This window comes from Hemicordylus capensis, chromosome 1 (assembly GCF_027244095.1).
Source record: "Hemicordylus capensis ecotype Gifberg chromosome 1, rHemCap1.1.pri, whole genome shotgun sequence".
In the NCBI taxonomy this organism is placed as follows: domain Eukaryota; kingdom Metazoa; phylum Chordata; class Lepidosauria; order Squamata; family Cordylidae; genus Hemicordylus; species Hemicordylus capensis.
Genome location: NC_069657.1, coordinates 204,227,335 through 204,253,126, shown reverse-complemented (window position 1 = coordinate 204,253,126; position 25,792 = coordinate 204,227,335). Strand labels below are relative to the sequence as shown.

The 25,792-nt window shown below is 40.8% G+C and overlaps 1 protein-coding gene across 15 annotated transcripts in view; it reads left to right on the top strand.

Annotated features, from left to right (window-relative positions):
* The window catches only part of CERKL (ceramide kinase like), a 78,155-nt gene that overhangs the window by 13,152 nt on the left and 39,211 nt on the right, over positions 1–25,792 (top strand). For 12 of the 15 annotated variants that reach the window (XM_053284848.1, XM_053284835.1, XM_053284842.1 and 9 more), the window contains 3 exons: positions 10,680–10,919; positions 15,614–15,745; positions 22,860–22,923. In XM_053284848.1, the coding sequence (XP_053140823.1) occupies positions 10,724–10,919; positions 15,614–15,745; positions 22,860–22,923 (392 nt within the window). In that variant the 5' untranslated portion in view covers positions 10,680–10,723. Of the gene's footprint in view, positions 1–1,609; positions 1,713–9,018; positions 9,295–9,657; positions 9,827–10,679; positions 10,920–15,613; positions 15,746–22,859; positions 22,924–25,792 lie in introns of those variants that run through there. The other 3 variants (XM_053284840.1, XM_053284847.1, XM_053284844.1) reach the window with 3 other exon arrangements.

Sequence of the window (25,792 nt, the reverse complement as noted above, 5' to 3'; positions counted from 1 at the left end):
AGGCAGCAGCATGAGCTGATCAGAAATGTCTGTGTAACACATATGGGCCGCTGTATTTTGTTTTGCTAAATTTAAAAAGAAATCCACATTTTAAAACAATGTTTTTATTTTTTTAAATGCACATATATGGATATATTCTGTGTTGCAACATGAGTGTTAGAATTTTTTTTTTAACATGGAAGGTATTTATGGTGTAAATGTAGTTGCCATTATTGGTTTATTTACATTAAGACACCATATCTTCCCTGTAAGTATATATCCATCAGTGAAGTGTAGGAAAGTATGCTTAGCTAGGTTCTGCAAAGCTTTCAGCTTCTGAGGCAACAGATGTTATGCTCTGTGTATCCTAGAAACGGAGTGATTCTTAGAAATACAAAAATTTGACAAACAGATGACATAGTTACTTAGATCAGCAATAAATTATTGGAGTTGCTTGACTATGATGTGGTCATACAAATATTTGTTGCAAAATTATTTTAAAAACACTGAAAACAATTGTGAAAAAAGTAATGTGCTATAACACATGTTTCAAGTCCATTCTTTCAGTATTCTAAGGTGCCTCTGTTATCACAAGGAGCATGATCCTGTTCTTTGCATACAGACCACCAGCTAGTTGGTAATGGGGGAGGGGGACCCATGCCAGGCCTTCAATGCTACTAAACAACTGAGCAGGGTGGGGAAGTCCTGTTTGTTTAATAAAAAGCTGCGAGGTAACGAAGAGGATGGATTAACTGACGTGCAGTGCCCCACAAGCCCAGCTCAGCTCAGTGATGTCATGATGGCCTTGCGAGTTGTTGAGGGTTCCATGGGATGACTGACCTCTGCATCGCTCAGCGCATTATCATAATTTCCTCGCTTGTTCCCCTCAGTCAGCAACAGGAGCCTGCCGCCACCCCACCTGCAGAAATTGCAGCCTGCTAGTTGTACTGTGTACAACTCTGCACAGTCCTAGCAGCAGTAGACTGTGCAGATGGCCATGGCTGCACAGTGCCTGAGGTATTCTTGCCCTGCTGTGCCAGGTCAAGAAGTGGCGGTGGGGAGAGGTGAGAAAAGTCCTTATTTATTTGTTTATTGATTGATTGAGGATTCAATTGTCACACATGGCCATTCATGGAAAACACAATTCTTAGGCGGTACCTTCTAAAGATCACATATCCTTCCTGCCATCCTCCTCCTTTCCCCACTGATCAGTGTTATTTTGAATGTGCATGTTATTTGGAAGCAGTTGGTAGGAGAGGCTGAAATGAAGAGAAGGGCAGAATATAACTGCTGAGAAAGGTAGGATTAAGTGTGATGGTTACCATGGGTAAAGGCTGCACACTAATAACAAAACCTACATATAGGATTAGGTTTACTCTCTGTGCAGCTGACACACATCTATTACAGATATGAGGACAGATAATTCTTTTTCAGACTAATCATAAGCCAAGATAATCTAGTTTTGTGTTTGGCAATGATAGGTTGTTATATTAATGCACTTTCATTTATGCTGCATTCTCCATGTGTCTACCTATTATCGGAAATATCAATTCTTTTAATTACACTTCTGATCCACCAGCTTACTATTCTTGACCTGATTGACAAATCTCATTCACAGGTGGTCACAATGATTACAAGCACCATGCAGTGTGACACATGGCGCAAAACAACATGGGGGAAAGAGCACACAGTTTGAACTGGAAATCATTTCATGGTTGGAATGCCATACACATGTGCGTTGCCTTTCGTGTCTTCTACACAGGAAGCAGAAATAGTCTTGAAGTTTAAGATACGTAGTAGCATATCAACTCTCCCAAAAGTTGTGTTCATTTTGTGAAAATACATATATTTGCATTTACATACTTGAGTAACATATACAAAGTATAAAAACTTTGGTTTATTTGATTAGCTCTTTCTGATTATTTTACTGTGGCTCTGCTCTTGTCTGTCTTTATTTTTCAATTGATTAGGTTTGATTGTGTTGATTGTTTTAAATGATATAAGCTGCCTTGAGCATTTACAGTTATAGATATGTTACAAAAATGAAATTTTAAAAGCATGCTTTAAATTATCTGAGAATATATAAATTATTATTATTATGTATTAGGGCTGTGTGTTGTGTCAGATCTGACAAAATAAGACCAGACCAGACATTTTACAGTGCCTGTGTCAGATCTAATCAGATATGGCAGCCAGGAACCTCTATCATGTCGAAATTATTAGAACACCTCTCTATCAGATTTGCTTTGGGAATTGTTGAATTTTTAAAGTGTGTTTAAAGATTTTGGAAGCTCTAGCACTGTTGCCTAAGTGACTGTTATCAGTGTCTTATTTGAAAAATGCTAAGGCAGAAGGGATTTGAAGTGATGGACTAAGCTAGCCATGGGGAAATGATCATGTCAATAGTTTGAGTCTGTTGCCTTCTAGTCACAGTGCTTGTGGGGAAGGATATAGAGTCCTTTAATATCTCTGCTCAATGGCTGTTCTCCACTCTTCTGCTACTGGTCTGTGTGGAGAATGCTGAAGGGGATTCTGTGGAAGGAGAAAGGGGGCTTTTGTTTCTGTCTGGCTCAGACTTCATCTTGTTTGTGTTAAGTAGCCTGTAACTTTCTGCCATAATACAAAGCAATTAAAAATTCCAGTGAGTGGACCAATCTTCTTCAGACCAAACATACCTAATGTTATCACCATGTACTATTACCATGAAAAGTTTGAGAACTTTCTGCCCAGCCAGTCTGGAGTTGTTCTTGTTTTGTTTTCCCCCATTGATTCCTATGGGAAATTTAACTAAAATTGGATATTTCTGACTAAAACCTGACAGTCTGCCTGTCTGGGAGGGGGCGTCATGCAGACTGCAACAATCCTACTGTCAGATTGTGTTGGATCAGATCCATCTTTTTCTCCAATGCCTAAGCCACTGCTGCCACCATCTCCACCACCATTACCTCCTCCTCTTCCTCCTGCTCCTGCTCCTGCTCCTCCACCTCCTCCTTTATTATTTAATTAAAAATGATTATATGTTACTTTTCAACAACAGGAAAACCCTCTCATATAAAGCAAAAATTTTATTTTAATCTTTGTTGTTTTATTGTAAAATGCCCAGAGACATGAGTTTTGGGTGGTATAGAAATATGTTAATAAATAAATGGGAAAACATGATTTCAAGTTCCATAAAATTAATACAAATTGGTATATGCAAGGGCAGAGACCTCAAACACACTGACCTTTCTGCTGCTGACTGTTGTCCCCTAGCTTATCTGCTAGACATGAAACGGAGGTGGTGAGTGGCACTGTATGACTGCTGAAAGCCATGTGTAGAGGGCTCATCTATGCCGATAACTTTGTTTGCATTCTCAGATTATTTGAGTGCAGATTATTTGAGCATTCCTATCTGAGTTTGCATTCCATTGAAAGCCATGCAGTAAGGACAAACAAAGTTGTGTTGTCCCCTGCTATGGTGGACTCTGCAGTAAGGACAAACAAAGTTGTGCATCCCATTTACCCTGGGTTAAATTCAACAACAGGGAATTGGGCATGGCAAATGTACACCACAGGATGCATGTTCTCTGAGACTAATTTCCCTTCCCCCATAGTCCTTTGAGCTGTGATGGTACAGTGCCTCACAGACAGCTCTCTCATAGTTTAAAGGGTTGTCCCCTGCTGTGGTGGACTCTACACTTGCCTGGTGGCTCAATGGAGCCAGTGGGCATGCGTAACCAGGTAGCAGCCATGCCCTTGTAACATAAGTCACAACCATAACAAGGTAGAGACCAAGGGCATAAACTTCATGGGGGCGGTGGGTCTCAAGCCCTGTCCCAGATTTCCTGGAGGGGGCAATGCCCCGCCAGACTGCCACGTGGGGGTGACGGGGCTCAAGCCCCCGTCCAGATTTCCTGGGGGAAGCAATACCCCCTCCTGCCAGGTAGCATCAGCAAGATCTCATGCTCAAATTCATCAGTCAGTTGAACAACACAGTGAGTCCTGTGTTGTCTATGTAGCAGCTCAGAAAGTTCTTAGGAGGTACAGCAGCCTCTCGGGGCCCTTTCACTCTATAGTTCTCTGATTAGAAGTAGTATAACAAGGAGAAAATCTAGTGGGGCTCTATGCATGCAGGTGCTTTGCCCAGAGTGAACCCATCCCCTAAAGCAGGGATCCTCAACGTTGGGCCCCCAGATGTTCTTGGACTTCAACTCCCATAATCCCTAGGCCCAGTGGCCTTTGGCTGGGGATTATGGTAGTTGAAGTCCAAGAACATCTGGGGGCCCAACGTTGAGGATCCCTGCCTTAAAGGGAATATCTTAGAGTGCTCACATGTCGTCTCCCATTCAAATGCAAACCAGGGTGGACCCTCTTAGCAAAGGGGAGAATTCATGCTTGCTACCACAAGACCTCTCCTCCCATGTGCCCCGTGGGCCCCCCCCCGGGAAATTGAGAAGTCTGCACCCCGGTAGAGACACCTTGGAGTTGCTAAACCAAGAGAGGAGAGCTGGTCTTGTGGTAGCAAGCATGACTTGTCCCCTTAGCTAAGCAGGGTCTGCCCTGGTTGCATTTGAATGGGAGACTTGATGTGTGAGCACTGTAAGGTATTCCCCTCAGGGGATGGAGCCGCTCTGGGAAGAGCAGAAGGTTTCAAGTTCCCTCCCTGGATTCTCCAAGACAGGGCTGAGAGAGATTCCTGCCTGCAGCCTTGGAGAAGCCACTGCCAGTCTGTGAAGACAATACTGAGCTAGACAGACCAATGGTCTGACTCAGTATATGGCAGCTTCCTATGTTCCTATGTCCCTATGAGATCAAGTAGTGTCAAATTGGTTGGGGTTTAGCAGTCTCAACAAATACAGTTTCTTCTCTTTATACTGCCTAAAGGATCAAAAGAAAAGCACCTAAGGGCATTTGTCCTCTGGCCAAGTTCCTCTCATATTTGCATCGTGGATTGAAGGGAAGCAAGGGGTAGGAAACCTTGGTTCCAGACTAAAGAGATGTAAAAGTTAGCAATGTGAGGGATTATCAAATATACTTTTGCATAGTAATTAGGTTACATTCTTATTTGAAACAGTTTCAAGAGAGATCAGTTACTTAAGAATATAGTATACCAAAAGCAGGTGCATAGCACATGCTGGTAGAAATTAATATATCAGACACACTTTTTAATGCTGCATTTGAAAAAGTGGACATGTGCAGAAACTGTGAGTACAATTAGCGTCAAGCAGATAAATCCAACTCTAATCCTGTTTATGCTCTACATCAGGCAGATGTGCCAAAATTGATTTAGACAAGCTCTTGGCTTATAATAATAATTTTTAAGTGCCATGTAGTATTGTTTTTGTTAAGACCTTTCTTAACATTAAGTGTTAAAAAGAGAAGCAAACCTAGCAAGTGTAACCTACTTTTTGAAGGTTGCTGCTCTGCTCTTATGATGATGGAACAACCTGGTAGGAAAGATTATCTTTATTCCTTGTAATTAAATTTACTTTAAAAAAATACAATGGGAAGTGGGTGCTGAATTAAATAAATAGCATGATATCTAATGTATACTTAAATCCCTTGTAAGAACAGATGGTACCCTGTTTCCTTCTAGGTAATATGAGAGGATAGTTAATGTTTTGAAACAGCAAGCAATAATCAGTATGACACTAATGAATGGATCATTTTTGAATGGAAGAAATAATTCACAAAGAATTTAAAAAATTTAGCAAGCTCAGCTAATTTACAAGTGTTTTACTTTGGGAAATAAATTATATTCTCTTTTAATTTAATGAAAATGAATGGTGAAATGCTATAGATTTAGATGAAAGATATTTGTGGCATTTAAAAAAAAATGCATTTCCAATTAAAGTTTTGAAAGTAAAACATTTACTTCTACTGTTATTGCTTTATCAGTATTGTAATCATCGTGGCCATCCATTGGGTAATGTGTGTTTTAACATAGTGAAATAACACTGTGATTTCTGTGCTGGGCAAGAGAGAGAGACAACAAATCCATTCCAGTGCGTCTTTTCCTTGCAGGTTATTTGAGACTGAAATAAGACCCCTTCATCTAGCGTTTCAGTTCTGGCAAATAAGATAGTCCTAGATAGTTTATTTTGTAGCAAAAGAACAAAAAAGGTAAAAAGCAGATGAAGACAATTTGTTTATTTGGTTGCCTAGTTTTTGTCTTGCACTGTCTATAAGCTGCGTTTGATAGGAGGATTTGTCAAAGATTCTTTCTTTGCTCCCTTGAGTCTCTTGGCCCTTGACTGTAGCGCCAGACCAGCTGCAAGGCCAGCCTTAATGGCTGAAAAGTCACAAAAACCACTTTACTTGAGAGAAAGTGGCTTTCCTGCTTTAGCATCTATTGAAAGGTACTGTAGACTGTACCCTTAGAGATGGGTGCAAAGGAAGGAATGTACTTTTCTTCAAAACTTCAGAAAGAGATATATGGCCAACTTGACAATCTATGACAGCAGCAGTGGCATATTTTATTCCACTTTTTCATGGCTGTGTCCTCAATGTGATGGACTGATGGAGGATGGACTGGGTTCAGTCCTTGGATCCAGGAGGCTGTCCCTTTTTATTTTCTCCAAACTTCATCCTGAGCGAGGACAACTGAAAGAATGGTTTTCTATTCTTGGTCCTGTTCATGCTACAGGAATCGCAAGGCCACACTGAGGGGGATTTTTAGCTCCTTCACAGCTCTTGAATCCTCAACCCTGAAGCTCATGCACTACTGCCCGTGCAACCCTGAGTGCTGGCAGAGGAAGGATATGCCTCGTAGTTGGAAGCAGGCTCCAACTGCAGTCCTCCCTGACCCAGCTCTTATTTCCCCTGCCAACCGTACCTTACTGCTGGTCATCCACAGGCCTTCCTCACATTCCCCATTCTTTACCTTTCTCTTGACCAATGCATTGCCTTATCCCTCACAAAAAGGGTGGGTGAAGGAGAGGAAATGGCTGCTACCTTTCAGTTTGGGGCTGAGGAGCCGAGAAAATATTCTCTTGGCTCTAAGTAATAGTGGGGATGGAAAAGGCTAATTAAGTGAAGGAGTGTACCCTTTGTCGTTCATTTTGCTGCATAATGTAGACTCTTGTGGTTAGATAAAAAGAAGGGAGAGAAAGCAAAATAGGGTTTTTGCCTTTAACAAGGTATTAGCAAAACAGACGTGTGCTGAATTTTGTTTGTATAGAGTAATTCTATGTGATGCATTGTTTATATTATTCTGTTTTAATGTGAAAAATAAATATATTTTTAAAAACCATGTTAAAATCCTTCAGTATGTTTATCATATTTTATACTGCCTGATATAAACATCTTTAGGCAGTGTATGAAATTTAAAACAATATAAAAGTCACAGATTAAAATCCACAAAACACAATAAAAATTATTAAAACAAATTACTAAAATTAATTATTAAAATTAAAAACCAGCAAGAACAGCTGAGTCTTGAGGGTTTTCCTGAAAACAGAGAAGGAGGTGCTCTTATTTCAGCAGGGAGCATATTCCAAAGCCCTGGGGCAGCCGCAGAGAAAGCCTGGTTCTGGGTTGCCACCAGACGATCTGGCGGCAACCTTAACCGGATCTCTCCAGAAGATCATAACAGGCGGCAGGGTTCATGACAAAGAAGGCGCTCTTTTAAAAAACCTGGGCCCAAGCCATTAAGGGCTTTAAAGGTAATAACCAACACTTTGTATTTCGCCCTAAAACATATCGGCAGCCAGTGCAGTTCTTTTAAAATGGGTGTTATATGGTCCCTTCGTGTTGTCCCAGAGATCAATCTGGCTGCTGCATTCTGTACCAAGTGTAGTTTCTGGACTACGTACCAAGGCAGCCCCATGTAGAGTGCATTACAACAGTTGAGTCTGGAGGCTATCAGCATATGTACCACTGTTTTAAGGTCATTTACCTCCAGAAATGGAGGCAGTTGACATATCAGCCAAAGCTGATAAAAAGTGCTCCTGGCCACTGCCTCAACCTGAGAAACCAGGGAGAGCTTTGGGTCCAGGAGCACTCCCAATCTACATACCTGATCTTTCCAGGGGAGTGTAACCCCAACCAGAAGTCTTCCTGCTCCCAGCATTTCCCTTTGCTGTGCCGCCACTTATGTGGCAAGGCAAAGGAAATGACAATGACACTCATCTGCAGCGGGCGGGGGGGGGGAGGCAGGTGAGCTCCTGCCATCCCCCCAGATGTGGGGAGTGCATAGTTGAGGTTTTGTGCACAACCTCTTTCTCCAGCTTCTATTCAACTATACAAAATGTGTAGGTTTTGGTCGTGGTCATGAAATGAAAAACTGTAGCCAAAATGGCAGATTATTTGTTTCTAGTCTTTAAGTATTTAGGAGATCTTCAAAGTACAAGTGTGAAAGCGAAGGATGAAAAGAAAGACCACTGACTGACCTACTATCAGGAATGTAACTTCTTTTATGCCAAATATCCATTATGGAGTTCCAGAGACAAACAAATGGTGTATGACGTTTTCCCAACACCTTCAAAGCAAACCATTTCAGAGCATAAATCTCTGTCTACATGATGCAAGGAACTTCCTGTCTCCCTGAAAGGTTCCTTGCAATGTACAACTCCATACATAAACATTTTTAGCCTATTTTCTAAGGGGAAGGAGGCTTATGAGAGCACTCTCTCTCTCTCTCTCTCTCTCTCTCCCTCTGCCCCCCCCGTCCCTTCTGATGACGTTTCATTTACAGTCTGATATAAAATTCACAGCACATGGGAGGGAGTCCTAGGGGATCCCAACAGAGGCATTTTATGTGATCTGCCATGTTGTTTTAAGATGGTGGCCATTCAAAGTATAGACAACACCCCTTTGTAATATGTGTTGTGAGCTGATTACAAACAAGTTTCACAGCACATGTGGGGGGCGGGCGGGAGGGGATTCTAAGTAGGAGTCACCATGTTAAAGTAGTTGAAGGTAGACTCCATTCATTTTCTGAGGGAAAACCAAGAATGGGAGATGGAACCTGTAGCAGGGATATATTCATTTTTAGCCTACTTTCCAGTAGGCTTATGATATCCCCCGCATTCAGTATGTGTGTCCGTGTGTGTGTTCTCCCCATCGCAGTGCTTGGGCCAATATGAACCAAACGGTACAATTGTAGGGACACATAGGGGCACCTCAATTGTGTAGTTCGTGGTTATGTTATCTACCCCAATTCAAGATGGAGGATGTGTAAACATTTGAGGTGCAAGTGGATTAACTTGTGAACTGCCTAACCGATTTGACCCAAATTTGCTAAAGTTGTAGGGACACATAGCGTCATCTCACTGGTGTGGTTTGTGATGATGTAATTCACCCCAATTCAAGATGGCAGATGTGTGATCATTTGAGGTGCAATTGGGATAACTTGTGAACTGCCTAACGGATTTGAACCAAGTTTGCTACAGCTGTAGGGACACATAGGGATGGCTCAAGTGTGTAGTTTGTAATGATGTCATTTACCCTGATTCAAGATGGCAGACACAAATGTTTGAGGTGCAAGTCGGAACTGATATAGACTAAATTTGCTACAGCTGTAGGGACACATAGGGACACCTCAAAGGCATAGTTTGTGATGATGTCATCCACCCCAATTCAAGATGGTGGATGCATGAACATTTGAAGTGCAAGCGGGCTTGCTTGTGAACTGCCTAACCAATTTGGACTAAATTTAGTCCAGTTGTAGGGATAGTGAGAGGAAAGTAGGCAGATTAGTTCTTACTAGAACAACTTGTTTTTCTTTAAAGAACTGTCATGACCGATCCCCGAACTGCTTTTTCAGCCTGAGAGAGAGGAATATAAGAAGCACATTTGGGATTCCAAAGTGGCAGCTGCTAAGAGAGAATTAGACAAAAATGGGCCTATGCTTATCTTCTGGTTTGTGGTCAGTACTTCTTATACAAACATAAAGGGAGACAATGGCCTCCTGGCTATGGAAACTATTGGAGGAAGAGGGCAGCTTCACTTGGAATAAAACTATTCTCTCTGCTAAGAAGAAACAGTTTGCAATGAATTGGCAGAAGTCTCATATAAGGGTGTGCATGGAACCGGCCAGTTTGAGTCTGTTCTGGACTTGAACCTTACCGGCCAAGTTTGGTCCGGCCCCCATCGAACCCCGCCCCAGCCTGGTCTGGTGTGTGTGTGTGTGGGGGGGGGAGGGGTTGTGATTTTTTTTAAAAAAATTTAAATAAATTTAAAAATCCTCTAGCCCCTTCTGGGGCCTTCCTGTAGGCCGTGGTGGGGGGCGGGGGTCCATGAAGGTTCCCCTTCCCACCTCTGGCTTCTTAAATCACCACTGCGGCCTGGGAAAATGCTTGTTTTTGTCCCGTTCGGGCCTCTGTGAGTGTGTGCGGCAGCCATTTTGGCCACTGCCACGCATGCGTAAATGGCCTCTGTGAGGCCCTGAATGGCCCAGGGCCTCGCAGAGGTTATTTGTGCATGTGTGGCAGCCATTTTTTTTTACAAAAACAAACAAACAATTTTTGGACCCCCGAACCGATCCGCACATCCCTAGTCTCTTATCCCTTTTTCTATTCAGACAGAACTCATTTAAGGATGGTGGGCAATACTGGCATAGCAGGTAATCCGTATTTAATCCTATCCATAGAATGCTTTAAACATTACTGCACATGGCAGAGGGAGCAGTTATGCCACATTGAATCCCATGTTTCAGTTGGAAATTTTAAGAATTGGGTCTTTTATCATGTTACTTAACTTTATTTTCTTTGGGGGGGCAGGTGGTTCCAGTGTGGGCTTGCAGCACAAAGAGGAATATGTTGAAATGAAGGATGTGTTTTCCATAAAACTGAAACGCCGTCGTTCTATTGGACAGCAAAAAGGTGGCTTGTTACTAGGCATCACAATTTTTGTGTGCGTAAAAAGAGGAAATAAACTTAAAGATTCCATCATCAATCTGAGTAATTTAAGTGAAGACCACTGTCACTTGTGGTTTAGATGTCTGAAGGAAATTTTGAATGGTAAGTACTTTAGAAATACCTTATTTCTATATTTCATCAAATTTCTTATATTAAAGAATTACTGCATAAGCCTAACTATGTTACCAAGAAATAACTCCCACTGATTTCAGTAAGAATTTATTTCCAGGAAAATACACCAAGACTGCAGTGTTTGTTAGGATGAAATCCTGTGCACAGTTAACTGGGAATAGGTTTCATTGACCTCAGCAGAACTTACTTCTGAGCAAAGAAGTATTGGATTGTCCTGCCTTTCTGTTAGCTACATGTTACATTTAACTAATTTTAGATTAAGTGAAATGTGATTAATATAACTGTATTATTGATTTGAGATACTGGCAACAAACATTAACCCAGTGCTCAGATATGTGTTTCTGCAGCTTGTGATGCTCATCTCAAAGGAAAGGTGAGTATTAGGGACACTGAATTCTTTTCCAGCTTGGATTGAAAACTGGTTTATCCCTCTTCTACCCACCCAGCCCAGAAGCAGCCCCAGGTTCTTGCTCTGTCTGAGACTAGTTGCAAAATGCCACCTTGCATGCCTATTTAAAGGGAGCACAAGTTGAGGAGAGGAGACTGACAGCTGGCAACCTCTTCTCATTTCCTTGGCCACTTTTCAAAGCTGGCAAGGGGGCTGGGCAATGAGAAGACGCTGCCAGTAAGCAGCCTCCTCTCCTGGAGCATCCCCAATGGACTTTTACAAGGTTCTGGAAGAGTGCTGCATAAGGAGGCAAGGCTGCTTTACAAAGGTTGAGTGGGAGCATCACTACTGGGCCTTTGCAAGTTTCTGCAAAGGCACCCCACGAGGAGGGAGGGTTGCCAGTGCCCCCCCTTGCGCAACAACTTTGCAAAGCTCAGATGGAAAGCGCCCAGTCTGAGTCTGCAAGTCTCTGGAAGGGCACTGCTGCGAGGAGGGAAGGTTTTGCTAAGCTCACTGTTAATTTTTGGTTTGCTCCTAATTAGTTTTCTTCTGATATTCACTTAAATAATCACCTCTCCCATTTGTGTAGGCCCATGTATAACAAATTGTCCTTGTAAACACTTAAACAATCTTCTCTGCATATTAATAAAATACAAAATGGCAGGTAAAATAAACTATAATATGTCAATCATAGGGGGAGTAATGGTGTTGATCTCTGGTGGTTCCCTGCATGACCCCTAGGGACATAGAAGCAAAAAACACTTATGGAGGCAGGGGAGATCAACGAAAACCTCTCCCCCTTTGCACTATACCTGCTGTGTCCTTGGAACACTGCTTTCAATGACAGCCACTGTCTTCTGTATAGTCAGTGTTAGTTTTCTGAAATGTTGACATAAGACATCGAAAAACAGCAGCAGAACAGTTGATTATTTCAACACTCATCTTTTTCTTTTTATTTGCATGATTTTAAGCTTAAGCTAAAACTCATCTGCTAGAGATATTTTCATTTTTGAATCTGAAATTTTACTTGAGTTTAGGAGTGGATGATGTAAAGCAGTGGATTATATTTATTTCAGTGTTTTTAAAATAAAAGACAGAATAGCTATTTATAGAAGAATACAGCCTGTACATGTTTTACAGCCTGCCTCCTATATGAGCTTTTAATGTGAGTGTCTAAAGCTTCATGCATGAAGGTTTAATTATCCCATTAATGTTATACATTAACACTGTAACATCAACAGTGGTATATCTCTAGTTAGCATGAAAAATGTTTATTCACATCATTACTTCTGTCTCCATGTAGCAATTTTCTTATAGCTTGTTGTATAAAATATTGATAATCTATGTGACAGTGACATCATTTCAAGCTCTTAACTTTTGTAAGCATAAGCCTGCTGCTGAAAAACTAACTGCTGAAAGTGGCACAGATGTGTGTCTGAGGGTAGCGTCTCTGCTGCCCTAGGAGCCTTTGTTTTCAGAACACCCTGATTAACCTCTGCCTTTCATGGTTCATTGATTCACGGATAGATCAAGTTTAAACTAGTGCATATTAGCACATTTGTTGCTACTAAAGGAACAGTTGGCTATTCTGTTTTAGACTACTATTTCAGTTTAAGAGAGGAAGCTACACTGAACAATGCAACATAATATATAGGTACTGATAAAGCTAAAGACTGCAGTTTGTATGTTTTGGTAATGAGAACTGAGCCTTTAACATTATTAGATTATTAGAAAGTTGTTCTTCATAAGAATGCAAAACACTAACTGGCATTCTGCATAACATGCTGTTTATGTTTTAATGAAACATTCATACAGTTGTGCAAGAGTGTTCTCCCACATGCACAAGTTGTGCAGTAGATGCCCATTATTTCCATTGGCTGCCCATCATGCAACTCTGCACCGTTTTGTGCATTTGCACAAGAGCACTCTTGTGCAACTGCACACATATTTCATTTATACACAAACGGAACATTGTGCAGTATGTTAGTCAGGACATATATTTTGGGTGGAAAGATGTTAGGTTAAATAATGATTAGGCAGATCCAGACATCAAAGCAAGTTCTCTAAACCATTTCGATATGGATTTGGAATTGTTTAGGGTTTTATTTATATTCCAGCAAGCTATTTTGCTGGCCCAAAGTCTTTAATTTGGTTTGTAACTGCTTGGGATTTGAATTACTTAAGGATTCTCAGTACTGTACGTTTACACCTGGAATGTCAATCAGCACAATACATTTGCCCATGTTTTATACTTTAATAAATCAGGCCATGATCCATCCCCTGCCATGTACCCAGGACAAGATCCCAAAAGGGTCTGTCATGTCCTTCTTACTGATGGTCAGTGGCTGGGGGCTTATAGGGCTGACAACCTACATTTGACATTACCTTGGAATGGGATGCTCATACTCACCTGTCATACAGAGCTCTATACATGCAGGCTAGTTGTGCTTAGAGTACAAGCAGTCTGTATATATGCATGGAGCATTAACAGCTGGATTGTTTGTTATAGGAGGTGCACACAGGTCTCCATTCCAGGCAATGGCTGAATGCTTTGCAGTGCATTTGGCATTTTGTGCACTGGGCCAGAGGATGGGGTTTTAGGATTAAAGTCTGCTTTGGGGCCTGCAGAGATCTTTTTCCTGTATGAGTAGCTCTGCAAACAAACCCCAAAAGGTGGATTGTTCCCCAGGTATTTTACAAATCTCCTGCATTAATATTGTAATTCCTCAGAGCTGGAAGAGTCATACTTAGATCTGTGTAATATCCTAATGTGCTTCATAATCAATGTATACCTTAAAACTTGTGTCCCCCCCCCCCCCCCCCGTTTTTTGTTCTGGTGCTACCACTGAACCTCAGTTCAGCTTGTGTGATGGACCACAGGACTGTATGCTCAGTATACAACTAAGACAATCAATGTATACAAAAGTATTGAAACTGTAAAATATGTTAGTAACTGAAATTCAAAACCCAAATTGTTTCAATAGAAGTTGAAAATATAGACACAATAACAACCTTCTGTCACTCCACCAGTAGTTGTAATTTGTAATTACTAGTAAGCTGGTAATCTCTGTCTACTCTAACCTTCAGAGTGGTATCAATATAAAATATATTAATCAAAAGGAGGAAAACATTTATGATGATATTCCATATTTCATACCATAATAGATCATGGTTAATTCTGTCAAAAGCAGCAGCTAAATGTAAAGTTCAATGGGAAATTTAAAAAAATGTATTTAACAGAAAAATCAATGCCAGTTTCTTTGCTTGTTTTGATGAAATTAATGATAGTTTGTGCATCACCGTAAGGTAGCTAATGTGGAGGATATTGAGGTTTATATGTAACTTTGGTAGGCATTTTCTTTCTGGTGCATGCTCCCAACTTCTGATAACTGATGGATGTATTGTGCCAAAAAACCACAAAAATAAGAAATGCTGACATCTTAGAGGGTGTGGTGTTCCCATGGAGGGTGGAAGTAAATGTATTCCTAAAAAGAAAAGTGACTTTTGATTCTATGAAGTCTCATCTGATAGAAGCACTTTTAGTATAGATGATGAATAAAGATGTTTGGTAGTTTGGAGATTTTGTCACATTTAAATAGTGCAGCAAATAAAAGCATAGAAATAGAGCATGTTAAATAATACACATTTTGGCTTTTATTTCCCCCTCTTGTACCCCTGTTTCTTGATCCTTTAATCAAGGGTACATTTCTTCTGCACCTGCTCCTTCTGTGTGGCATGATACATAATCTGTAAATCCTGAAAATTGTAGTATCAAATCTCAGCACCAACTGTGAAGGAGTACTATTATCAAATCCTGGCTGAGAAGCATTTCCTTTTACATTCTCAGGAGAATATTCTCTCCTCTCTTCTCTTTATCTCCCCTTTTCTCCCTCCCTTTGGTTTGAACCATGACCTAAAACCTCTTTCGTTATAGCTGTCACATAATGCTCTTGATGATGGTGACTGACTTATTTGTCCTGGTTATTCTTAGCTGTAGATGCACAAGCAGGTCAGTGCTTCACTTGTTCCAGGATTATGTGGGCGTCAGATATAAGGATGAGCATCTTCATTCAACAAAGAGGATATAGGCCACCTAGAATTGCTGTACTTATTGTCAGAATGTGTACATACCTGTGTTTGGCCAGTTTAAAATTATATTTCTTACACTTTTCAGGGCTTAAAATTAAAGTTGTTTGATTCAAAGAGTACTGCATTGTGTAAATTGATTCCGTCTAAAAACCCTGATGTGTGTGCATGTATCTGTTTTGTTTTTTAGGCTTTCCAAGCAGACCAAAGTTATTAAAAGTGTTTGTTAATCCTAGTAGTCATAGAAGAGAGGCTATTCGCATTTATTATGAACAAGTTGCACCTCTCTTTAAGCTTGCTGACATCAGAACTGACGTTACAGGTAAGATGCTTTGCAGAACGTTATTTAATCCATTTTGAAGCTGATTCTTCAACAAACAAGGCAGACTCTCTGTATTGATACTATTTCAATGACACAATTTTTGATAAATGTGTGTATTTTAAAAAATTATCTTTCTTTATATGGGTGTGCACTTTTTAAAATTAAGTCCTTTCAAATATTATTTTCTTTTAAAAATGCATTTTACTAATTTGATTATTATTAATTAGAGTTGTAAATGAATAATCATACAATACATTGGTTCATTTAGTGGTAGTCTCATGTGATAGAAGCACTTTTAGTATAGATGATGAATAAAGATGTTTGGTAGTTTGGAGATTTTGTCGTATTTAAATAGTGCAGCAAATAAAAGCAAAGAAATAGAACATGTTAAATAATACACATTTTGGCTTTTATTTTCCCCTCTTGTACCCCTGTTTCTGATCCTAATCAAGGGTACATTTCTTCTGCACCTGCTCCTTCTGTGCAGGATACATAATCTGTAAATCCTGAAAATTGTAGTATCCAGAGATTCTCTTGCACAGGATCTCCACCTCCTGTTAGTTGCCAGGCTGAGGACTGTTACTGTCAGGTCTAAGAGAACCCAGCACATGTGAAAGAGAGTCTTGGTGCCCTGGGTTCAGTCCCCTCCATCTTTCCAAACAGTGCTTTCAGAGCTGATAATCTACTCCGTTGTACATATGAGCACTCAATATGCACCACCAGGAGGTAGATGAATGTGGGGTCAGAGCATCTTGCATACCAACATGCCCCCCTGAAAAAGTGATAATTCTGTGCATGGAAACCAGTTTTCATACATTGACCATTATAGAACCATAGAGTTGGAAGAGATCTTCTAGGCCAGCTAGTCCATTTTCCTGCTCAGTGCAGGAAACCCACCAGTTGGCTGTCCAGTCTCTGCTTGAAGATGTCCAGTGCAGGAGAGCCCACCTACCTTAGGTAATTGGTTCTATTGATGAACCGCTTTTACTGTTAAGAAGGTTCTCCTGTTGTTCAACCAAAACACCCTGATGTAACTTAAGCCATCTCACCTAATTCTGCCTTCTAGTGCAGCAGAGAATAAGTCTTTGCTCTCTTTTATGTGACAGCCCTCCAAATATTTGAAGAATGCTACCAAGCCTCCCCCCAGCCCAATCTTCTCTTCTCCAGGTTTAACATGCTCAGTTCCTATAACATTTTCTTATAGAGTCAGACCGCTGACCATTTTTGAGGGCCTGTTATGAACATGTTCCATTTTGTCTACAATCTTCTTAAAGTGTGGTGTCCAGAACTGGACCCAGTATACTCCAGATGAGGTCTGCCTAGTGTGGATTATTGATTAATTAATATTATTCCTCGGAAACTCTGTTTCCATCAATGCAGTCTGAAATTGCACCATCCTTCTTTACATCTGCATCATATCCCCAACACATATTCAATTTGTGACAGAGTGCACGCCTGAGATACTTTTCACATGTCCTGCTGTCAATTCTGGTATCCCACATCCTATATCTATACATATGGTGGCTGTTTGTTGCTTCAGTGCAGAACTTTGGATTTGCATCTGTTGAATTTCATTTTGATAGTTTCAGCACAGTTTTCCATTCTGTCAGGGTCATTTTCTGTGCTTTTCCTGTCTTCGGAGGTATTAGCCATTCCTCCTAGTTAGGTGTCATCTGCAAATTTGATGAAGATTCCCTCCACCCCTTCGTCTGTCAGTAATGCAAATGCTGAAGTGCACTAGGCCCAGGAGAGAGCTCTGTGGCTCCCCTCTCAAAGCCTCCTTTATTTCAGTCTGCTGAGGAGCCATTGATGAATACTCCTTGAGTACAGTTTACCAGCCAGTTGTGACTCCACCTGGTGGCATTATCTGACCAGTTTGCTAACCAAAATATCATTAGGGATTTCATGAAATACTTTGCTGAAATCCAAATAAATTATGTCCACAGCATTCCCACAATGCATAAAGCCATTAATATGATTTTTAAAAAGATGAGATTAGTCTGGCAGGAGTTATTTTTGAGAAAAACCATGCTGACTTCTACTAATCACAGCATTGTTATCAAGGTGCTTACAGACTGACTGTTTTATAATTTGTTCTAGTATCTTCCCTGGTATCAAAGTCAAACTGATTGGTCTGTCCTTTCCTGAATCCCTCCCGCTTGCTGGTTATTGATGATTGGGACAAGAGTAGCCTGTGCTTATGCTCATGGTGCCTTACTAAGGAGGAGAGCTGGTCTCCTCCTTAGTAAGAATGAACACAAATGAATTGTCCCCTTTGCTAATCTGGGTCTGCCCTGGTCTGCATTTGAATGGGAGACTACATGTGAACATGGTAAGATATTCCCTTCAGGGCATGGGGCAGCGCAGCTCTGGGACACGCATTTGCCTGCTTGCATGTAGAAGGTTCTGTGCAGGGGCGTAACAAGGCTGGAGTGGGCCCAGAGTCAAAATTTTAAAATGGGCCCCTAGCTTCACACACACACACACACTTCACAATATATAGTCATGTGACTTGCCTCATGTGACGTGCCTCTGGGGGGCCCCTCGAGGCATGGGGGCCCCCAGGCAGCCGCCTCCCCTTGCCTAATAGTAGTTACGCCCCTGGTTCTGTGTTCCCTCCCTGGCATCTCCAGATAGGGCTGAAAGAGACTCCTGCCTGTAACCTTGGAGAAGCTGCTGCCAGTCTGTGTGGACAATTCTGAGCGAGTTGGACCAATGGTCTGACTCGGTATAAGGCAGCTTCCTATGTTCCTACGCAGTCTCCAGGATCTCTCCAATATAAGACAGCAAGGGTTTTTTTTAACTATGCTAGGATTTGATTCATCTAACCTGACAACATGAACTCATTTAAGATGGGTGTTTTCTTATCAAATCCTTATCAGGCTTGAACTGTAGTAGTCCTGAGCTGACTCTTCACTTTGATGCTGTTTTTGTCAGGTTGCACACAGTTCCTCTTTTTGAGAGGAGGCAAAATAGGAGTTGAGCAGGTCCTGCCTTCTGTTTGTCACCCACTGACATTTCACTTTCTTTCTTGAGCAGTGGCCTTGCTGTTCTCTTCCCCTGACTTTAAACATGCCTCAAAAAGTCCTCTTCATTGCTCTTAGTATCTCTTGCCAGGTTCAGCTCATTCTGAGCTTTAGCTTCCCTGATGCTCTTCTATAAGAATCTGGTGCTACACTTGTATTCACCTGTGGTGGCCCAACCTGCTCTCCTTTTCATTGTTTATGTGCATCCCTTATTTTCAGCTCAGCACTAAATTTTTTGTGCAGCCACACTGGCTTTTTAAAATGTCTTCCGTTTTTCTTTCTCATTGGAATTGTTTGTGACTGCTCCTTTAATAATGCCCTCAGAAACTCCCACCCATCTTGTGCTCCTTATCCCCTTCACTGTCTCCTCCTGCTGTGGTCCTTGCTTGAGTGTCACTGTGCCCCGTTCAGGACCACCTCATCCTCTCTAATAAGCCAAAGTGCAGAAACCCTGTCTTTTTTGCACATAGCAAGCAGCTTACATTTGGTGCAGGTGTTGTCTATAATGCTTTCAGACAAGAAAACACACATAGCACATACATTTCAGGTCACCACCACAAAGCCCTCACAGTCCTGCTCTGTAATTTCCTTTTCAATTACTAAAATGCAAATTTTGTCTTTTAAAGAAGACTGTTATCACTTCAGTTAAAACTGTTTCAAAATAATGTGTTCTAGCAACTAAGTAACCTGCTGGCCACTCAGAAGCTCATAAGATGCGCCTTTTGGCTTCCCTGCCAAAACACATAAGACAGGTTCACGAGAGCCATGTATGGCATTCCACATGGCACTATTCCTAGTCCACATCCCACAATTCTTGTAGCTGCTTCTGCAGTTTAGGGGCTCTGCAGAACAGTGTTCAACTGAGTGCAAAGGGCTGCAGCATAAGAAAAACAGGCAGGCTGTGTGTGCGCGCACACACACACACTGTACATACACATATCTTTGGATCATAGCCCTAGTTTTCTTTGTTTTCCAAATCAAATCAAATCTTTATTGTTACGGTCATTCGACCAGCAAAATTTCTTTGTTTTATAAAGTATCACCTTACAAAAACCTAGAAATACAGCTTTGATTTTCACTATCAACTTGAGTCACTTCCAAGTTACACTGCGGATTTTTGAATTTTTATCTTATTTGTCAATTAAAAGTGCTTGAGACTACTAAGGAATATTATAAAACAGGATATAACCTGTCTAGTTTGCCATGGTAAGCAGCACTGGTGTAGTTCCTAGTTTAAATAAAGAGAACTACTGTCATAATGTCTCTAACATTTTGTAATCATTCCCAGCATAGTGCTATTTGTTAGCTAACACTCCTCCTACAGGTTAACTTAGCAAATTACATGTTGTCAAATATATTTTTATTTAATCAAGTTGTTCTTCTTCACAATACCATGATCAAGTCACGTGACACAGATCACATGTGAATCTCTAAATATGTATTTCATGCTTAATAATGAAAAATATGCACAAATGTACACACCATTGATGTGTGTGGACTGTCTTTTGAGACTGGACTTCTGCTTTTCAGATCTTACTTGCCTTGTTCTGCCCCTCCTGAAAAATGGTTGGCTTTGGTAGCACTGATGAACTCTTAGGCTGGGTGAAGGTGCAATGGGGTGGGGCAACTTAAGGACACAGAAGTGTGCATTTCTACTTTCTGTGTTCATGACATCAGGTGTTAGATGTACTCTTTTTTTATTGATAGTTATTTTAAGCATTTTACCCTGCTGCATTGCCCTAGTGGATTTGCAGGATCGCTTACAAGATTAGATTGTGGAGAAATACTTAGCATGACAGTAGAGCAATTGCAAGATATCACTACAACACTGGACAAATAGGTGCCTTTTAAAGAGGTGGCTTACTTTAGCATTGGGATGGCAACTGTCCCTATTCAGTCCAGCATAGCATCCCTTGTGTTTCTTTTAAATTGTGAGCCTCTTTGAGATAAACAGTTTCTTATTCATTTTGCTAGATATACTTCTTTGATAATTTTTATGTTGTTGAAAAGCATTGTAGAGTAATACAAGTTGTTATTAAACGGTTAACTCAGTTTACTGCCTACTAAAATTCCATTTCTTCGAAATACTTGCTGGAATTAAAATGTGTTAAAACTCTTATGTTCATGCAGGCACATTATTTTTTCATTTATGCAATATTCATAGCAATGTATGTTGCTCAGTCAAGAGGATGCAAGTGGTAACAGTTTTTCCTGAAGGTTGTCCTAAGGTCCATCCATCCTACAGAAGTCCAGATGTTCCTTCAGCAGAGCAAGCAGACATTAATTAGCTGGTTGCTAGAGTCATCCTTTTCTGTGCTAAAACTCCCTCATCCCTACGCCGATCTCCAAAAATCTGAGATTAATGTTGGGGTGGGTAGGTGCCCTTCGCTAAAATTAAAATTCTCTGCTATGACCCAAAGATCATTACCTATATGAATTATGCAAATCAAGCATTTTCTTATTTTGCAGCTGGGTTTGCTGAGGCATTTCAGGGAAGTCCTTATTCTTCCTCAACAGAGTGGTCCTGTCTCTCTCTGTCCCCCTCCCCATGCGTGGCATCCCAGTTTGGTTACTTGCTTCAAATAGCACTGTTGCGAGCAAGGGTAGTGTCACAGAAGCAGAAGGGATGGACATGGGACTGTATCATGTTAATAGCCAAAAGGACAGGAATGTACCTCTGAGCATGTGTGGTGTGCATAATTCTTTACTGCTAAAGCAAAGTGCTCTTGGTGGGATGGGAAGGGCTATAAAGGCATCCTAAATGAATCTCCCAAGGATATTAAAAATGTGTGCACACTTAAATATTAATATGGCTTTGCCTATAGAAGATTGGTCTTCCATCTACCCATCTTTACAGATTGAAGTTTACACATTAGTGATTGTGCCATGGTGCTGCCCTTGGAGTGTGCATGCTGTTCTTTTGGCCATTAAAGTATACAGGATGATGATACCATCATATTGCATTGTGGCTAGAGCAGCCGCAAGCCAAGAACAGTGTTATGGTGTTCTGCATGTTACTTTGCTACTAACTCACTTGAAGAACATTACCACCCATTCTAACGAAGCAGGTGAGTCGCTAATTGTAAGGTTGTTTATTTATAACATAGAAATAATTATGTGTTTGAAACTATTTTTTTCCCACCCAATGAATTTTAACAGTATTTAAAAGCACTGTTTTTAAACAGAAAACAGAATGTACAATTGCCAAAGACAGACAAGCATGAAAGATTAATGTAATCTTGCATCTAATAATGCACATTCTTACACAAAAAATCCATCTGGAAGTGTCATGTCAGTCAGCAGAAATCTTTGATGAGTGGATGCAGCTGGGCTGTCTCTTCTGGCAAAGATGCCCTAGAAAAGGCTAAATGTGGTTATGATGCTTTATGCCATCTGCAATATGCCAGTTTATTCTTTCTTTGCTGGCATTTATTGTACAGCCTACAATATCAACAAACAGAGACAGCAATGTAGAGTGACAGGTTCATTTCCTCCAGAGGCTTCCGACTCTGGTGTATACTTGTCCTGCCACCCTTTTTGTGTTACTCCTTTTGTTACTGGTATCTGGCTTTATTTCTTATTTTCATGGTCGTCTTGTGCAAGTCAGAAATCTGCATATGATACAAAAGCCACTGCATTTTCAGATCATTCAGTTCTGTTTGCTAATATGATCACACCTAATGGAATACATCAGTTATGCCTGTACAAACATTAGGCCAATAACAGATGTTTTGAAATATATTTCATTGTCTTGCTCAGAACATAGCAGATAATTTATGTAACTAAATGCACATCTACCTTGACGCTTGAAAGTCAGGAGAAACTTCCTATTTGGCATGTAGATCTGCTGCTCCAAGGGAAAGGCCAAATGTCCCACAGAGTGTGCCTAAAGTAGCCCTATAGATTCTTGTCTTTTACTATTATTTATTTGTTTAATTAATTTGTATACCACCTGACTCCAAAGGCTCTAGGCAAGATAAAGCAAACTTCTGTTAAAACTTCTCAAATTAAAATGAGCACATTTTAGAAGTTGCTTAAAACGGTCTCTAATTGTTTCTCTGTTATAACAAATGATCTATCCTTCACAGTTACTGAATATAAAGGACACGCTCTTGCAGTACTTCAGGAATGTGACCTAAAATCATTTCATGGGTAAGGGCATCTTTAACTGTTTTCCTTTTGACTGTGCCATTAACTTACTGTGCCATTAAGTGAGATGAGAGCACAGTTCCCTTTAATAATTAGTGACATTTTCTCTTGCATCAAAGAGATCTTACAGGTTTTTGCCCCATTCCAGCCATTTGATCTAGTGTGCATACAGAATTCCTCCATCACCAACAACTTCCCATTGAATGGCTCAATCCATGGAAGTTCTATGCATCACATAGTTCACAGCACTTCCGGTCAGGGAGGCAATGGGGCAGCAAGGAGGTACACTGCTGCCCCGCTGAACTATTTATCCACAGAGTGCTGGAGGGGGAAGCACAGTGGGGAGGGGGAACTGCACCCTCTCCCATCCTTAAAGCCACCCCTGCCCCACCATTGGCTTGAAGGGAGCACATCCCTACTTCTTACACTGGAATATGCTGGGGAAAAGATTTAAATGATTTTTTTTTGATGTGTTTTTATCTGAATATAATATTTTAACTGATATTGTTCTCAATGGATTTTTAACATTCAATAATCAGGTCAATAATTCCAAAATGACATTATGCCTAAGAGAAGAAGAACTTTCTGAGATTCAAATTTATCATCTTTCAAATTTACCATATATGGTGGTAATTTGATAAAATGATTAATGTCTGAAGTTGAAATCCTACAAATTTCAAACTGTTTTATTTCCCTTTTGCAAGCACATTAATAATATATATATGTATGCAACTGGCCTCAAATAGTCATTTCACCCATTTCAGGGTCACCTCCCTGTATACCAATTTAGCTATTGTGGGGGGGTAGTTTCAGTTATTTGTGGTTATCTACCCCCCCACCAGTGTTGCCTCTAACAGGGATTCCCAGATGTTGTTGACTGCAACTCCCAGCATCCCCAGCTGCAATGGCCTTTGGCTAGGGATGATAGGAGTTGTAGTCAACAACATCTGGGAATCCCTGTTAAAGGGAACACTGCCCCTCCCCAACTAAATTGCTCCATGCACTCTCACCTCTTGTGCCACTTCTTTAAACCTCCCTGCATATCTGCTGAGAAGCAGGGAGAGTGGCTGTTTAAACTTTACAACTCCTTGTGCTTCTCAGCTGATGTGGGGGGCGGATTAAATATTAAATAGCCACTCTCCCCATGCAGACTGCTCCATCCAGACTCACTTCAAGAGTGGATTGTTTAGCTAAGAAACCTAACCCCATTCTTTGGGTTAGGTCAAGCACTCCAGTATCACAGTTTCTGTTATCCCCATGATATTAGAGGGCCCACCCCAAATTGTAAACCGCCCTGAGCCATTTTTTGGAAGGGCAGTATATAAATCAATCAAACAAACAAAGAAATAAAATAATAAATAAGATCTCTGTCTCTGGGCAGTTTACAGAGACATAAAAAAATGTTTAGACAAAAATAAAAACCTTAAAACAATTTAAAACCACAATCAAGTTTAAAAGCTTGAGTGAAAGAATAAGTCTTTAGGGACTTAAAATTTGTCAGAGATGGGAAGGCTCTTATTTCAGCAAACACATTACTTAATGTTTATTAAGACCTTTTGCAACAGTTGATTTATGATGAGATGTACTGACCACTAGCGGCTTGTCTTAATGAGCCAGGGCAGGTGGGGGTGGGGCGGTTGGAGGAGGAGGCACAGCTGCCTCTGGTTCCTGGCAGTCTGGGCTGTCCCTCTCTCTCCCATCCAGCCCTGCCCCAGCATTAATGAGAGCTGTGCTGCCTGTAAGCGGTCCATTCATCAGGTAGAACTGGGTTGGCTGGTTGATCATTGACAAACTCCTGCAGTTCTACCTAGAATGGCCAGCAGAATGCAGGCAGGGTGGCTCTCATTAATACCCGCATGGGGCCAGATGGGGGAGAGAGGCTCAATGGGGCTGCTGAAAATCAGAGGCAGCTCTGCTTCCTTTGCTCCCCGCCTCCTGCCCAGTTCATTAGGATGAGTCACTACTGGTACAGAGTGCTGTGCATCAGAAACATCAACCATGATGTCATGTTATTTCAGGAATGCTTTGCAAGAACATTAGGTAGGGATTGTAGTTCAAACATTTGGGATCAGCCTGCCTAGCTTAATTATTATTGTAGATTTTAGAAGTCAGCAAGAAAATAGGCATTTACAGTTATGCAGAATTAGTGTGATTCTCATGAAGCTTGGAAATGTAAGTTAATTCAATGATTAAAAAACCTGCTTGTGTAAGACCAGAGTTAAGGCTATCTCATTTTGGCTCAAGCTCCACAAAGCTGGGAAGACTGGAACCTAAGGCTGGTGCCTTAACAGACATGCCACATAATCAATAATGAGGTTGTGCAATGTCACAACTTACGCTTGCTTCCAACTTGCCCTTCATGCACCCACACTTTCCCTTGGTTTCTACGGCCCAACTCAAGATGGGGAGAATGGAGTGCCTGGCACCAGCAAAAATCCCCCCAAATTATCCTTTGACTCCTTCTCTTTTTCTTTAGATTGCCACTCCAAATCTTGTTTCCATTATGAAACTGACAAAATCATAGGCTTTCATCTTGGAATAAATTATTGAATGGATAATTAACCCCTCCTTTAAAACTCTAAATGTCATGTTCTAATGTTGCAGTCCTAAACACACTTGCCTAGGAGTCAACTCCATCGGGAGGTTGTCTCCTGTGGGACTTGCAGAACTCTCTTCTGAATAGACCTGCTTAGGACTGCTCTGCACATAGAACAACTATATTTCAGTGAATCCAGTAGCAAATTAATAAAGCAAACTAATACCCATTTTCTCAATTATTAGAAATACTTATCTTTAGGAAAGAAATGACTTAAGTTTCTTCCAAATACAAGATTGCTGGCACTATTTTGTAATTTTTGTCACTTCTATATAT